The sequence below is a fragment of the Schistocerca americana genome, chromosome 8 (genome assembly GCF_021461395.2).
Source record: "Schistocerca americana isolate TAMUIC-IGC-003095 chromosome 8, iqSchAmer2.1, whole genome shotgun sequence".
Lineage (NCBI taxonomy): Eukaryota > Metazoa > Arthropoda > Insecta > Orthoptera > Acrididae > Schistocerca > Schistocerca americana.
The window spans coordinates 121,591,626-121,608,804 of record NC_060126.1 but is presented as its reverse complement, the minus strand read 5'-3'; the positions used below and the strand labels follow the sequence as shown (position 1 = coordinate 121,608,804).

Below are 17,179 nucleotides of genomic sequence, written 5' to 3'. Positions count from 1 at the left end.
TGGCATTCAGCCGAAGGCAGAAGATCCTGATCCATAGGTTGGTCAGGAGCAGCTCCTGCCACCAGCGATCGGCCGGTTGATCGGCCGCCAGCAGTGCGCCTCGGCGACACAGAAGACGGCCGAGGGCGATTTCCGCCAGGTGGTGCTGTAGATGGGACACGCCTTGGCGGAGAAGGAGAGGAACTGGGTTTCTTTGTAGCCTTCTTGGAAGTATGATGTTTAGATGAAGGAGGAACCGATGGTTGGGAAGTAGCCATACGTAAAAACTCTTCATGAGTATGCTCTTTTTTCGAAGTCTTGGTGTCTGACTTTTGGGCTCGAGATTTAGCAGAACTCGACGAAGGGTGAGCCAGAGAGTGGGCAGGCGAAAGTGGTGAGGTTGAACGGGCGATCTTTGCGCTGGCCGATCTGACGACCATGGCACTAAAGGTGAGGTCGCAAGTCTGCGCGGCCGCCTCCTTTGTTGGTCGAGGAGAAGCAAGGACAGTGCTGTATTTTCCTTTCTGAGGCACGGTGGGCTGTCGACTGGCGAATAATTTTCGAGCAGCACAGCTCGACACCTTTTCCTTCACTCTTATTTCCTGGAAGAGCTTTTCGTCCTTAAAAACGGGACAATCTCGAGAGGAAGCAGCGTGGTCACCCATGCAGTTGACGCAGCGAGGGGATGGAGGTGGACAAGCACCCTCATGGGCATCCTTGCCACACGTAACACATTTGGCCGGATTGGAACAGGACTGGCTGGTGTGATTGAACCGCTGACACCGATAGCAACGCGTAGGGTTTGGGACGTAAGGGCGAACGGAAATTATCTCATAGCCTACTTTGTCAAATGTCAAGAAGACAGTGCGGGTTGGAATGATGTTCGTATCAACCCTTTTCATAACCCTGTGAACAGCCATTACGCCCTGGTCAGACAGGTAGTGCTGAATTTCTTCGTCAGACAAGCCATCGAGGGAGCGTGTATAAACGACTCCACGCGAGGAATTTAAAGTACGGTGCAGTTCCACCCGGACAGGGAAGGTGTGTAGTAGTGAGGTACGCAAGCAATTTTTGTGCCTGGAGGGCACTGACTGTTTCTAACAACAGGGTGCCATTCCGTAATCTCGAACAAGACTTTACAGGACCTGCAATTGCATCGACACCTTTCTGAATAATGAAAGGGTTGACCGTGTAGAAGTCGTGACCTTCGTCAGACCAAGAAACAACAAGGAACTGTGGCAACGATGGAAGACCTGACTGTGGCTGAGACTCAGTGAACTTACGTTTGTGAACAGACATAGTGGAAGGTGAGGAAATCATTGCGGAAGAATCCCCCATGATTACCGGCGTCTCCGATGGCGCGCTCCTCCCTTGTGGGGGCCCTCTCTGAGGGCACTCCCGCCTTAGGTGATTGTTCACACCTCAGGTCACACCTCCCGACAAACAGACGGAGGGACCAATCGGCACTTTCGGAAGGTATCAGCTTGGGTAATCACCCCTCCCTGGGCCTGGCCGTTACCAGGGGGTGCGTACGTGTCCTACCTGTCTACCCGGGGCGGGGAATTACGCGTTACCCCGTCACAGGCTACGCATGGAAGTGCGTGGGTCGGCCTTCAGACACGCACAGGTAGGAAGAAAGGGAAAGGAAAGAAGAGGGGGGGTCTCAAACGCCGCAGCGGAGAAAAGGGTAAAGGGAAGAGGTAAGGAAAAGAGAAGGACAAAGGAAGGATGAAGACATACAAGCAAGGAAGGCCAAGAATGCGGTACATTTACAAGCGTCCGTCTTCGGACGTAGGCACAAACCATACTCCCAGAGGGGGAGAAAGGGAAGGAAAGAGCCAGAGGTGAGGGGGGGGCGAAGATGGGGGATGGGGAAGGAGGCGGAAAGGGAAGGTATGCAGCCCGGAAAGGAAGGAGGGCCACATTAGCTCGGGGTCCCGTGCTCGCTACGCACGTATCCACAAAAGAGTTGTGGATCCCCTGGGGGGGGAGGGGGGGGGGGGGTGTCTGTCGTGTTAAGCTCTGCTGAAAAATTTAGCCCTGCCTCATGTCCAGGCTTTTATGAGGCATTATGGTAACAGGCAGGACACCAAGTCTGTTACAAGAGAGTAACATTTGGGACTGGGAAAGATCCCTGTTGTAGTTAAGACAGAACACCTTGTAATTTACTGAAGAAAGACAATTCTCCAAATATATTTCCAACACACTGTACAAAGAAGACCAGCTTGTAGACAGAAAGAACCTTCTTTTGGTTGGGTGCAAAGCTGGAACTGAGATGAGCACTTTTTTGTAGCTTACTTTATTTTGCTTTTCTCATATGGTGTCAATGAGACTAAGTTCTTGGGGTCATGATGAACCATTTATTTCCTATGTAGTTGCAGGGCTACCATTGTACATGTACCTCATGACTCCTTACATCGACTGGATACCATGCTGGGTTTTGGCTACCTTCCCCCGCATGGCCTGCACTGATGTAAAATCTCTCTAAAAGTGAAGGTCAAACTCTGATGTGAAGACCAAAGATGAATTAACCAAAATAAGTGCTGTGAAATAAAGTGGAGAAGGCCATAATCAATGCCCTACAATATAAGCTACAGTGTCAACCTGTCCTACATGCTGCGTCTGAGAAGACAGTGTTAGAGAGGAAGCCTGCAGCACATGAAAGGAGGATATGCTGCAATGACTCAGGGCCTACGGTCACCATATACGAATCCATGAAAGAGCTATGACCTCCCTGTAGAGTAAGAATATAAACTTCTGATGTGTGGTGCTACAGAAGAATACTGAATATTACTTGGGTAGGAAGGGTAACTGATTGGAGGCACTGAATTGAAATGGGGAGAAAAGTTTATGGCACAACTTGCCTACTAAAAGAAGGACTTGTTTAATGGGACATATCCTGAGGTGCCAAGGAACAGTCAATTTGGTAATTGAGTAAAGTGGGAGGGTGAAAATTGTAGAGGGAGGTCTAAGCTTGACTATAGTTGGCAGGTTGAAGTGGATGCAGATGAAATAGTTACGCAGAGATGATGACATCTGCACAAGATAGACTACTACAGAAAGCTGCATCAAACCAGTCTTTGAAATGGGAACAACAAAAACAACAACAACAACAACAATCACACTTGGTTACCTATGTTCACATTGTGTTATTACTGAGGATTCCATAATAAAAGTTAAGATGAGTTCACTACTCAGGTGTATTTGATTTCAATGTAAACAATGTACAGGTTTGGCAGAAAAACAGTTGTACCATTAACAATATGTAATACAAAAAAGTGCATTAAGTCTAAACATTTTTACATCTGCATTTCACAAAAATATATATACATATTCATCCTACCAGTTACCTGCATCTGAATGAACTTCTTAAATGAATCTGGTGTGAAGTTCAAATTCCTAACAATGCAGCAAACAATAAAAGGTCTAACAGATTTCACTCCATCAATTATCTTCACTGATGGTGTTGAATCAGATACGTGAATGACTTCCATCTTGTGACATAGTTGTTCAATCTGCAAAGATAATTAGAAAATTAATTACATCATACAGAATTACTTAAATTTTCTGAAATATTTAAGGCATGCATACAAACACTGCACTGTTAAAACATTGGGCATATCTACATCTACAATTGCGCACAGCAAATCAGAATCTATATCAGCTATCACTGATTAGTGAATACAGCCCAGGTAAAATTTACAGCCCAATTACTGCTGTACATGATGTACTGCTTGAATTTCTCTTTCTTATTATGGTTCTTGAGCCATATACTCAAAGAACAATAACCACATCTATATTTACATGGCTGCTCTGCAATTGACACTTTAGTGCCTGGCACAGGGTTCACCAAAATGAGAATGAGATGTTCCTTTTGAGACTCATACCTGGTGATAAGATGTGGGTCTATGGTTTTGATGTTGATGTTCACTCTTCACAATGGGTTGGGAAAGGTTCTGTAAGACAAAGAGAGTTTTCAGGTCAAGTCAAACATCAAAGCCACACTAATAATTTTCTTTGAAGGATTAGTTTCTCATCAATTTGTGCCAGAGGGACCAAACTGTTAATCGATGGTACTATCGGGACGTGTTGCGATGCCTGCGAGAAAATGTGAGCAGGAAACTGTGTGAAATGTGACGATAACGCACCCACACATTCATCCCTGTTGGTGCTCCACTATCGCACAAAAAACGAAATCACTGTGCTGCCTCATTCTCCATACTCTCCAGACCTGGATCCTGCAGACTTTTTTTTTTTTCAAAGTTGAAAACCCTGTTGAAATAACGAAGATTTGCAAGGATAGAAGAGCTAAAAGCTTCGTGTGATCTACCAAGAGCCGTATCAAGACTGCTTCTGGAAGTGGAAATTGTGTTGGGAGCAGTGCATCAATTGTGGAGGAGAGTATTTCGAATAATACCATGCACAATAAGTAAAAGTGAAGAAAAATTCTGTGGACAAAATTTTGGAATAGACTTCATTCTCTAGCAGAGGATGGACAAGTGTAGTGTAGGCAGTCTAGTGGATTTGTTGCATCTTCTAAGTGTTCTGACAATAAAACAGTCTTTGATTTCCCTTTCTCACCACATTACCTACATGACTGTACCAATTTAAGGTATCAAAAATTGTTATTCCTAGATATTTAGAGACTGTGACCTTTCCTGAAAGGAAATCACAAACCCAGTTGCACAATTCTCCATAGGCACACAGTTTGATTAGAAGCTACCTGTGAAGAACAGTATCAGAAGCCTTTAGGAAATCTAAAAATATGAAATCAATCTGAGATCCCCTGTCAACAGCACTCATTAGAACATCATGAACTGCGGAGACGGAAGTGTGGGAAGAATACAGTTTGTCAGTAACCTCGAAACTGCTCGCTGAGTTAATACATACTAAAGTGTGGTCAATGGAGTCCCATTTAATAAAATGGAGGGCTCTGCTGACTGCTATCAGCTCTGCCATAATCACACTGGATGTTCCCAGCAATGAATGGCATTCCTTAGAGGCAGGAGATGTAAAAGCATATCCCCATCTGATGCACAGTTTCAGAGCTGTCAGTGTAACAGATGGTAGCATCCTGGAATTCTTGACCTGGACATAACAGACACTGAAAGGTCATGGGGGGTGACCAAGACTTTAGGACTGTGGAAGAGATCAGTCCTACTCTGTGGCCTGGGCATCATCCCAGGGGAAGTGCACGAGAAAATACTGGGAGCACAGTCTAGGGAGGGTAGATTGAGATCTGGGCAGAGTGAAGCGAGGTGTAATCCCACATGGGTATCAGGACGACAAAGGTATGTGAAGAGAATGGTATATGTGGGATGATCAGGAAATTGGAGACCAAGAACTATAGTTCAATTCTTTTATCTTGGCGGCTTGCGCATCCCGCCCAGACGCGAGAGATTGCTGCGTTGCCAGTTGCACACGACGCACGCGCCAATAGAAGCAGCGCCATAGTATAGCATAGTTCGCATGCTTACGTTTAGGGGGGAGCGCGCAGTTCATTAAGTAAAGCCACCACGGCCGCATTAACCCTTTCGCTGCTACAAAGACGTGCTCCCTGCATTCCGCGCTGTGCGCGATTTTGTCACTGCACTGTTCGCCTGTGCAGACACATCGTGTTCCGACTGCTTTGACACTCTTATCAATCGATAAGTGTGTCGAATGATAAGTGTGTCAAAGCAGTGGGAACACCATGTGTCTGCACAGGCGAGTAGTGCAGTGATGACAAAATCGCGCACAGCGCGGAATGCGGCGAGCACGTGTCTGCAGCAGCGAAAGGGTTAATGAAGAGACAAAGCACTAGAAATTTCAAAAAATTGCATTCAAACGAATATAATTCGTGAAGTAAGGCACTTCGATATTGTTTTTAAATAATGAAAATATTAAGCATCGCTACGGTTTGAACTCATAACCTTTCGCATAGCAACCCAACACCTTAACCATTACACTAACGCACCTCATCTGATTACGTAACGCCATGAGGAGTATATAACACGTCACGCAAAATACTGACAAACACTGTTGGTATGACTATGAATTACTCACGCTTCGTCGAAGTACAATAGGAAATAAACAATTACCGCTGTTCTTTATTGCGAAAAAGCGGTTTGTGAGAGTGACACAAACACCTTTCCTTGCTATCGCCTGAATTAGGAGTCTTATTGCTTGTTTGGTTTAATTAATTAATAGAATATGAAGCAATTGGTATAAAGAATGCTTTTTCCAAACTTCCTATAAAAGAATGTCCGCTATCAAGACATTGCTTTTGTTCTATTATTTTATTCATGACTGAACGTTTCTAAAACTGAAGGCACTCATCCATGCTCTGAACTGCAGTCGAGATTTGGCAACGTTGTTCTCTGTTCATTGGCTGACTGTGTTTTGTGACCTCAGATGCGCAGAACGAACCTAAACTCGGCCGCCAACATAAATGACGCGCACTTTAGTACCGTCGAATCTGAAGAGGGAAGATCTTTGCTTCAGCAAGAAAACTTGTCTATGGGTCTAGTCAGAGAGGCACCAGTGGCAGATCCATGCCACAAAGGTGTACTGGGGCAAGCAATTTCAGAGCTAAAGGCGTCGCTGAGCCATAAACCTGGCAACCGTAATCCAGCCAGGACAAAACAAGGGCCCAGTAAATATGAATAACAGTAGCAAGATTCCCACCCCAAAATGTATGGCCAAGGAAGCAGAGAGTGCTAGTCTTCAGGTGATTGACATACGACAGTCAAGTCAGCTTTTTATCACAATGGATGCCCAAGAAACAGGTTAGGCGCGTACAACTAACGGCCAGTTATGTTACACACATTCATAGTTTCGCTGCGCATCCGAATCACCGTCTCCTTTTCCCATCGACAGCGGTTCATCTCTCACATCGGCGACCCAGGTCAGGGCTTACAACTGCAGTTCGTGTCCAATCCCTTCTTTCCAAACTGGAGTCCTTGCCTTTACCACCTATACTTGAGGTCCATCATTCACTTACACCTACATGGTGTACATCTAGGCTGGGGCTTCGCCTGGACCTTTAACATGCCCCTAAGGACTCAGTCAACCCCGCGACTCTCCGCTGCCACTTCCTCTCGATTCTTGACATGTACCAAGGCCACAAGTGTTTTACACTGATGGCTCGATGGCTGATGGTAACGCCTATGTCCATGGAGGACATATTGAACAGCATTCCTTGCCTGATGGCTGCAGTGTTTTCACTGCCAAGCTGGTGGCTATATGTAGTGCTCTTGACCACATCAGTTCATGCCCTGGGGAGTCGTTTCTTCTGTGTACTGGCTCTTTGAGTGGCCTACAAGCTACTGACCAGTGTTGCCCTCATCATCATTTGGTAGCAACCATCCAGGATTCCATCTATGCCCTGAAATGGTCCAATCATTCAATGGTGTTTGTCTGGATGCCAGGTCACGTCGGAATCCCAGGCAACGAACTTGCCGACAGGCTGGCCAAACAGGCTAAGCGGAAACTGCTTATGGAGATCGGCTTCTCTGCAACTGACCTGCATTCAGTACAATGCTGCAAGGTTTTGCGGCTTTGGGAGATGAAATGGCATAACCTCAGCACGCACAAAAAACTGCATACCATTAAGGAAACTACAAATGTATGGCGATCCTCCAAGTCTCTCACAGGGACTCTGTGGTTCTGTGCCGGATCTGCATTGGCCACGCTTGGGTGACTCATGGCTACCTTCTGGGCCGTGATGACCCACCTCAGTGTCGGTGCAGCGTCCAGCTGACAGTGCCCCATACCTTGGTGAGCTGTCCTTGTTTGGCTGCCCTGCGACAGACTCTTCAGTCACTGGACTCATTGCCATTAATTTTAGCTGACAATGGCTAATTTAGTTTTACCTTTTATACTTGATGGTAGGTTTTATCGTTATGCTTTTAGGGTGGATGTTTTAATATGTCGCAGAGTGGTTAGTTTTTCCTTTTTATTCTCGTGGTTGGCCAGGCACGGTCATCTGCTCTCTTGTTTTTACCCCCTCTATCTGTTTCTTGCTTCTCTCTGTGGTCTTCTTTTCCTGTTTTGTCCATGGTAGTGTTGGTTGTCCTCATGTCATTCTTCTGGCTCTTCCTTTCTCCTGTTATTGTGGTGTAGGTCTCCTCTCTTTTCTTCTTTCCCTTGGGTAATTATTTTACCGGGAACGAGACACCAATGACCTCATAGTTTGGTCCCTTCTCCCCCTCTTTTAAACCAACCAACCAACTCCCTTCATTGCCATCAATGGACTAGTGACCTCTGTTGGGCCACTATCCACACCTGTGTTGTATGGTGATGAGTTTCGCATTTAGTAGAGCTCCCACTCAGTAGCCTCTCCTAAACACCAGTGCCTAGGTGCCATCTGCAAAACAACTGCAGGACCTTTTCCCCGTGGTTTGCAGTTCTCTTCTACAAAAAAAGCAGGCCTCCACCAGGACACTGGTCACCGGACTCGTCCTAAAAGCTTCTGTCGCTAGGTGAATGCCACAGTGATGCACTGAGTCGAGCAAACCCAATGCTGAGGGTGCCACCGAACCATAAACCAGACACCCATAGTAAAGGCGGGATTGATCAAGGGCTCTATAGAGCTGCAGCAGCGTAGAGCTATCTGCACCCCAGTTGGTGTTGCTCAGGCAGCGGAGAGCATTGAGATGCTTCCGCTTAAGCTGACGAAGGTGAGGAAGCCAAGTCAATCGGGCATTGAAAACCAGTACTAAGAATCGATGTCTCCACTACAGTGAGTGGATCATCATTAAGGTAAAGTTCTGGTTCCGGATGAACGGTACGACACCGGCAGAAGCGCATAACACAGGACTTTGCGACCGAAAACTGGAAACTGTGGACCAGAGCCCATCACTGCACCTTATGAATGGATCCCATTCTCCTGGATATGGGAGGAACTACGGAGGCACCAACTTTGACACGGAAAGTACAAAGCAGCAGGAAATTTTGGATTGAAAATCTGGAGCGGGCCTCTGAGACCCCACATATAATGTGGCAAGGATATGATGTCGCCAGATGGTGTCATATGCTTTTCGTAAATCAAAAAAGACGGCAACCAGGTGCTGGTGTCTGGAAAAGGCCATTTGGATGGCATACTCGAGGGACACAAGATTATCAGTGGTAGAGTGACCCTGGCGGAAGCTGCCCTGACACGGAGCCAGTAGGCCACTTGACTCCAAGACCCAAACCAACCACTGACACACCATACGTTCCAGCAGCTTAGAAAGAATGTTGGTGAGACTGATGAGTCGATAGTTATCCACATCACGTGGGTTTTTACTGGGTTTGAGCATCGGTTTGATTGTGCTCTCCTGCCACTGCGAAGGAAAGACGCCATCGCACCAGGTCTGGTTAAAGATGATGAGGAGATGTCGCTTGTAGTCAGATGAGAGAGGTTTAATCATCTGAATGAGGATCCAATCTGGCCCAGCAGTTGTGTCGGGGCAATATACAAGGGTACTGAGGAGCTCCCACTCTGTAAATGGGGCGTTATAGGATTCACTGTGGCATGTAGTGAACGAGAGGACTTTCCCTTCCAGCCACTGTTTGGGAGGGCGAAAGGCTGGGGGTATTTCTCTGACGCAGAGGCTCGAGCATAGTGCTCTGCAATCTCGTTTGCATTGGTTAACACTGGGAACACCTGTTGCGGGCTGGTACCCAAAAACACGTTTCATCTTTGCCTAGACTTGGGAAGGTGACGTATGGCACCCAATGGTCGAGACGTATCTCTCCCAACACTCCTGCTTCTGTCGTTTGATAAGTTGGCGAAACAGGCACAGAGCCGTTTAAAGGTTACGAGGTGCTCCAGGGAAGGGTGCTGCTTATGCCGCTGTAGAGCTTGCCGACGTCTTTAATTGCTTCAGCGACTCCCGGCAACCACCAAGGGACTTCCTTTTCCCGGGGGCACCCTAAAAAGCGAGGTATCGTGTTTTCTGCCACAGAAACAATTGTTGTACTCACCAACTCAACCATCATATCAATTTTACAGTGTGAGGGAGATTCAACAGTGACAGCAGAGGTGAACGTTTACCAGTCCGCCTTGTTTAAAGCCCATCTGGGCAGATGTCCATGGGAGTGACGCTAGTGCAGTGACAGGAAGGTTGGAGTGGAGTGTGATGGAGAGGGTTTTAAGGGCACATGACAGCAAGGTCTTCAGCATCTGCTCGGTAACAGATTGAGATGGGTGTCAAGAAAAGACTTAGAACAATAAGATAAAACAGAACGTAAGACACAGGAAACTAGCTTGGAAAAATATGTGCCTACCCACACCGAAGCGTGGGACGAAGCATGCCGCCAGCAGTAAAACATGGGAAGTGGTTACTACTACACAGGTCATCATGTGCTCTCCAGTGGATAGAGGGGACAAGTCCTGGGCTGCAAATTGATAAATCAATGGCCGAGTAACTACCATGAGCCACACTGAAATGTGTGGTGGCCCCAGTATTTAACAGGCAGAGGTCGAACTGTGACAGTAAAGTTTTGACATCTCTGCCTTGGCCAGTAAGCACAGTGCCACCCCACAAGGGGTTATGGGTGTTAAAATCTCCCAAAAGTAGGAAAGGTTTAGGGAGTTGATCAATCAGTGCAGCTAATACATTCAGGGGTACTGCACCATCTGGAGGAAGATATACATTGCAGACAGTTATTTCCTTTGTCGTCCTTATTCTGACAGCCACAGCTTCAAGAAGGGTTTGAAGGGGCACAGTTTCATTACAGACTGAGTTTAGGACAAACGCAAACTCCACCTGACACACTATTATAGTCGTTACGTTCCTGTAGTATCCCTTATAGCCACGGAGGACAGGGGTCCGCATTGCTGGGAACCAGGTTTCGTGGAGGGCAACATACAAAGCAGGTGTAGAGCTTAACAGTTGCCGTAGCTCAGCCAGGCGGTGGACGAGGACGTCATTGTGGGACTAGGAAGGCATGGAACATTCAGTGAAGCAGTTTACACCTTAGGGTCACCTGCTGTCACCGCCTTGCCTGAGCAGACTACATCCATTGTGTCTGAGGGTTCGGCGAGATCTAGGTCCTCAGCAGACGCCAGAATCTCCATCCCATCTGCTGTCACAGAGCTGGTAGATAGCGATGGTGTGGGTGCCACCGCAATTCCCTTGGTCTTGGGGATCTTCTTTTTGGATTTGTGTCGCTGCTCCTTTGGTTTCCCTGGCTGGGAGGACTTCACTGATTAAGTCTTCGGGACAGAGGATTAGCGTGAAGCCCTACAACCAGCTGCTTTTGGGCTCTTCAGCTGCATCTTTCCCACTAGCAGAAACCTAGGAAGGGACTGACCCAAGGGACCCATTCCTAGCAAGTGGAGCCAAAGAAGACTAACGCTTCTCTGGCTCAGAAGTGGGGACTGATATCCCCGATGGTTGGGTGGTGCGGGGGGGGGGGGGGGGGGAGGGGGGGGGGGGGGGGGGGGAGTTTGTTGCTCCCGAAGTAGGTGGTTGAGAGGAAACAAGAATGCGAGGAACTGATGGGGCAACAACTATTCTCGTAACGGGGCGGTGTAAGAGGAGGTCGTAGCCACAGGATGTAGGTGCTCAAATTTCTTCTTAGCCTCAGTGTAGGTCAGTCGGTCCAGGGTCTTATATTCCACGATTTTTCCTCTCTTTCTGTAAAATCCTGCAGTCTGGTGAGCAAGATGAATGATGCTCTCCGCAGTTGACACAGATGGGAGACAGGGCACATGGTCTATTGGGATGTGATGGACATCCACAATCTCGACATGTGACGCTGGAAGTACAGCAGGAAGACATGTGGCCAAACTTCCAGCACTTCAAACATCAGAGGAGGGATATATTGCTTGATGTCACAGTGGTAGACCATCATCTTGACATTCTCGGGCAATGTGTCACCCTCAAAGTCCAAGATGAAGACACTGGTGGCAACCTGATTATCCCTCGGAACCTGAATGCATCAGATGAAATGAACACCTCACTGCTCTAAACTGGCGCGCAGCTCATCGTCAGGCTGCAAAAGAAGGTCCCTGTGTATATAACACCCTGGACCATACTTAAGCTCTTTTGAGGCGTGATGGTAACAGAAACATTCCCCAACTTGCCACAAGCGAGTAATGCCCATGACTGGGCAGAGGATGCTGTTTTTATCAAGCCCGACCCAGAGTGGATTTTGGACAAGCCCTCCACCTCCCCAAACTTGTCCTCCAAATGCTTTTAAAAAAAAAGCTTCATAGACATGAAATATTCTCCATCAACTCTTGTACATATGAGGTACCAAAGTGAATAAACATCACTGCCATCCTTAGCCTGGCGTTCCTCACATGGTGCGGCCAGGCAGGGGAACAATTTGGGGTCACATTTCTTAGCATTGAAGTTCGACTTCGCCCGCTTGGTGACTGCTGGCGGCAACCACCAGCAAGAGGTAACGTACTATGTTTCATGGCGTGTCATCCGCCCTGACCAGGGGCCCTCCCCACGGGCACCAACCAGCCACAGCAAAGGCCACCTGGCAGGATGGCCATTGCTGGGAGTCCCGATGCCCCAAGGTGATAGACTTCTACTCATTGGCATACATGGGGAGTGAACAGCGCATGCATCAGCAGAGCGATCCCTGTGTTGCCAGGGGGCTACAACCAACAGGGTACATGGTGGCCCCACCACAGCAGACTGGCTACTGTGCTTGAGATGAGATGCTAAGAAGTCCATGGTCACTGGCAGCGCAGAAAGCGACACTGCATAGTGCATGGTGGAAAAAACACCCAGGACGGTGTCCTTGCCCAAGAGATGGAAAATGAGCGGGAATGCAATACGACATCAAGAAAGTGGGCTAAAGATCTCAATGCATTTCTCTTGGAAATGTGGGAAGTAGAGAAATGCTGACTAACCCGAAACAACCAGTGGGACAAAAACCAATTAATAATATCAGTAGGGAGCCTCTAAATCTCCAGCCATGGAGAAAAAGAAAAAAAAGTTGAAACCAAGCAGCGTCTTATGCCTTTTGCAGATCAAAGCAGACTTAACATTTTGGCATTAAGAAAAGCCTGTCAGATGGCTGCTTCGAGCTATAAACACATATGAGAACCCAGTATCATCTGTGAGCAACCATCCTTTCAAGTACAATGGTCAGGCTAATTGGCAGGTAACTGTTTAGAGGAATGGGTTCTTTCCTGTCTTAAGGACTGGGACAGCTATGCTATTTTTCCATTATGAGGGACAGGCGCGTTGGAGCCCAATATGGTTGGACAACCTGAGATGTTGCCTTTGGGGAACATTCACATTGTAGAACATCTGAATTGTGAACTGAATCGGGGCCTGGGGTGTGTCTTGGGATGAGGCAAGAGCCTAGAGTAGTTCCAGTCAGTGAGAGGGACCATTACACAAGTCAAAGAGGTATACATCCCTACAGAGGACACACAGCACTCCCAGCATTCCTTTGTACTGCATTTGATTAGACAGTATTAGATAGTGAGCCTCGGCATGAAGTCCCTCAACAGTGATATAGATGGTCTGTGAAAGATGTCGTTTTGAGTTGTTGCAGGGGTGCAACATCTTAACGTCTTTGATCCGCCACAGCACTGGGGGGACCTGTAGAAAGGGAAATAGCAGTTCCAGTGGCATAGATGAAGACATCTGAGACACCTTGCACAACTTCATGAACAGAGTCACATAGAGGTAACGAATGGAACAGCAGAGGCATACAAGGGCCAGATGGCCCTGTGAAATGTGCAACTTGGTAGTCACTGTCTGTTGGTGGCAAAGAAACAACAGGATCACCAAAAAGTGATCCTTGTGTAGCGACCAGTGTAAAAAGATTAAGGGATAGATATCATTAGATCGATAGCTTAAAAGGTGGCATGAGCAGCACTGAAGAGGGTAGGAGAACCACCACTGAGATTGCACAGATCATGGTCTGAGAGAAGCTGATCAATTATAAATCTCTACCAGACAAAATAGTACTCGACCACAGGGGAGCAGTGTGCGTTAAAGTCCCCAAGCAGGAGACATAGCAGTGGGAGCAGTTGGACTAATGTGGTCAATTCGACATAAGTAAGTGGCCTACCTGAAGGTAAGTAAATGTTGCAAATGTAATCGCTGTGGTAGTTTGCACCTGCACCACTATTGCCTCCAACGAGGTACAAAGGGAAATCCATTCACTGACGAAATCCAGACACCCTCTCGGGAGCAGCACGGTTTCAACAAAATGGAAAATAGACATGGAGTATTAGAGAACAGTCATGAGTGAAGTGTGTTTCTCTGTGAGCAATCCTAACTGCAGAAGAGGAGGAAATAATGTGGTGGTGTTCTGGCAGGTGACAGTAGCACCAATTACAATTCCGCTGAATCATGTGAATGGTTGCCAACAGAACCAGCCACAACACAGGATCACTGCCAGTCACCTGTGCAGATGGAACAACATCCACAAACGTCAGCTCAGAATCCAACAATGGGAGGACTTGGCACCTCCGGGGGCACCGGAGGAGCCTTGTCCCAATTCTTTTTCTTCTACTTTTCCTTTGTAACCTTTGGTGGACAAAGCTCCTTCAAGGGGCTATCTTTAATGAGTACGGGGACAGATTAAGAGCAGACAACACATTGGGACCCACAGGCTGTGGCCCCTTCTGCCAACGTTTGGCATAGGGCCTCTGGACCAGCAGTTGTAAGCAAGAGGTACACCAAGAGGGGAGCATTGTCATCGGTTGACAGCAAAGAAAGGGAGTGCTTCTTTGGCCTGATGCAGCAAGTGGTTCCTGAAGAATGTAATGTGGGAATCTCAGGAAAGGTGGGTGGTGGGAGATCTTATATGTGGAAGTTTGAGGTTGGGGGGGGGGGGGGGATGACACAATGGTCATGATGATGGCAGCACAATTGATCGTAATATCCACAGGATGTAGGTGTTCATATTCCTTCCATGCTTCAATATATGACAAGTAGTCAGTAGATTTGTATTCCTGCATCTTCTGTTCTTTCTTGAAAACTGGGCAAATTGGTGAAAGTGGTGGCTGATGTTCTGCACAGTTGACACGCAAAGGTGGATGCTCACGAGGACCGTCTTTGTGCAATGATCATCCAGTTACTGCATTTCGGATCCACCATGCAGTGGGATGGCATATGTGTGAACTGAACATCTGAAGTACATCGTAGGTGGTGGGACATATAGTTTCTCATCACACCTGTACATTATGACATTAACTTTCTCCAGGAAGACAATCTCTTCAAAGGATTATCTTTGGCCCCTTTTGCACACCTCTGATAAAATGTACACCTCACCATTAGAGATTAGTCTGGAGCTCCTCATCTGTTTGGAATGTAAGAGTTCTGTGGAAATCTAGTTCTTGGACCATGTTCAAAGCTGTGTGTGGGTCAATGGTCACAGGTATGTCACCTAGATTATCACATGCTTCAAGAAACCAGTTCACATTTTCCTACAGACAACTTCCTCAAATTTGTCTTCAATGTTTCCAACAAAAAATAATGGTTTCTACACAGTGAAAGTATCCGAATTAGCCGGAGTACATACCAAGAATTGGTTGAAGAGTTTCACACCCAGATGTCTGACTTGTCCCTCTTCCCACAGTGTAGCCATGGAATGAAATATTGTGGAATCTTATCTCTTCGAGTTGGAATAGTCTTTTTGATATGAGAAGAGTGCTGGGGCCCTGTGGCCAATAGCAGAAAAAAGTAATTTGTTTCATGTGTTAATCTTCCACTATGGTACCACCTACTCTGAACAGAGGGTCTCCCCATGGGTGCTACAGCCACTGCAATGATTACCTTGCTAGTAAACCATTGCCCAGAGGCCCCATGACCCAGCCATGATGGGCACATAATCCTTGGCTTGCATGAGGATTTTCCATCTCAGGCACCAAGAGTGCAATCCCTTCATAGTCAGGGGCTAACACAATGCAGGTACTTTACGACCTCTCCCTCCCTGCCCCCCACCACAATGAAATGGCTACTATGCCAGGTTTTGAACATAGTTCCTTTGCCAAGTGTGACCAATGCGGAGACAACAGGGGACGGCTGACGCCCTGCGAGAAGCCGCAGGCAAGACTGCCACACAGTTGTGGTCTCCTTGGTTTTCCTCAGTTTGTTTGGGGAGAGCAGGACATACCATTCTGACTTCCAGCAATCTATGCTGTTTAAATGACCAAAGATCCAGTTCTGGGACTCCTATTTCCAGAATCGCCATCCTGGTGGCCAACTTTTTCATTTCCTGAAATCCCAACATGATTGGGGTCTAAATGAAAACAACTGACCAGCCAGCTTGATGGCTGACTACAACAAGTAACTGATTGTCTAGGTAAAGCACTTGCAGTGGGTGAGGAGTACAATAACAATAGAAGTGCATAAGACGAGTCTTGGAGGCTGAAAACTGAAAGCCATTGTTGAGAGCCCATGACTGCACTTTTCGTGTGGCACCTTGCAGGTGACACTCAGCAACATTCATATTAGAGGAGCAATAATAAAAGCAAAACTCATCAGCATATAAGGAATGCGATACCAAATACCACATAGTTGATGCTAAACCATTGATGGCCATCAGAAAGAGGGGAACATTCAGTGCAGAGCCCTGCAGGACTCAATTCTCTTCAGTATGGGAGGTGCTGAGTGAATCATCCACTTGAACCCAGAATTTATGGTGCGACAAAGTTCTTCACAAAACTTGCAAGTGGACACCGGAGACCACACTCGCGTAATGTAGTAAGGATGTGGTGACAACCATGCCTTATCACAAGCCTTCTGTAGGTCAGAAAAAGACAGTGATGAGGTGCTGAAGATGGGCAGAGGGTGTCCAGGTGAAACAAATTATTAGCAGTGGAGTGGCCTATGCGAAAATGTCCTGAGATGCAGCCAAAAGGCCAAAGACTCAAGGAGCCACAGCTACTTGCTGACCATGCGTTCCAGCAACTTACAGAGAATGTCAGTTAACAATGGAAAGTTACAGAATGCTGGAAGGAGAGAAAACGAGTGTCCAAAATTACAAACCAGATCCAAGCACAACTCACACCAAGAATACCACCCAATGGAAAGACAACGAGCAAAAAAGAAGAGTGGAAGGATACACTTGCAGTATGGAAAGGGAAGTAGCACTGTAAGGGCTGCAGCCCTGTGATGGCCAAGCACATACTCTCAGAGATGTGAGCCTCCTGGGCAGCTATTTCTCTGAATTTAAACCATGTCGTTCATGCTTACATAATTTGAAAGGAAAGGTGGCTATCTCTCTCTCAAAGATGTCGAGCAAATTT

The 17,179-nt window shown here is 47.0% G+C and overlaps 1 protein-coding gene across 1 annotated transcript in view; it reads right to left on the bottom strand.

Moving 5' to 3' along the window:
- LOC124544680 (leucine-rich repeat-containing protein 47-like) overlaps nucleotides 1-17,179 on the bottom strand; it is an 80,037-nt gene that overhangs the window by 60,417 nt on the left and 2,441 nt on the right. Inside the window, exon 3 of the mRNA XM_047123305.1 lies at nucleotides 3,330-3,494. Coding sequence (XP_046979261.1) covers nucleotides 3,330-3,494 — 165 coding nt within the window. The remainder of the gene's footprint in view (nucleotides 1-3,329; nucleotides 3,495-17,179) is intronic.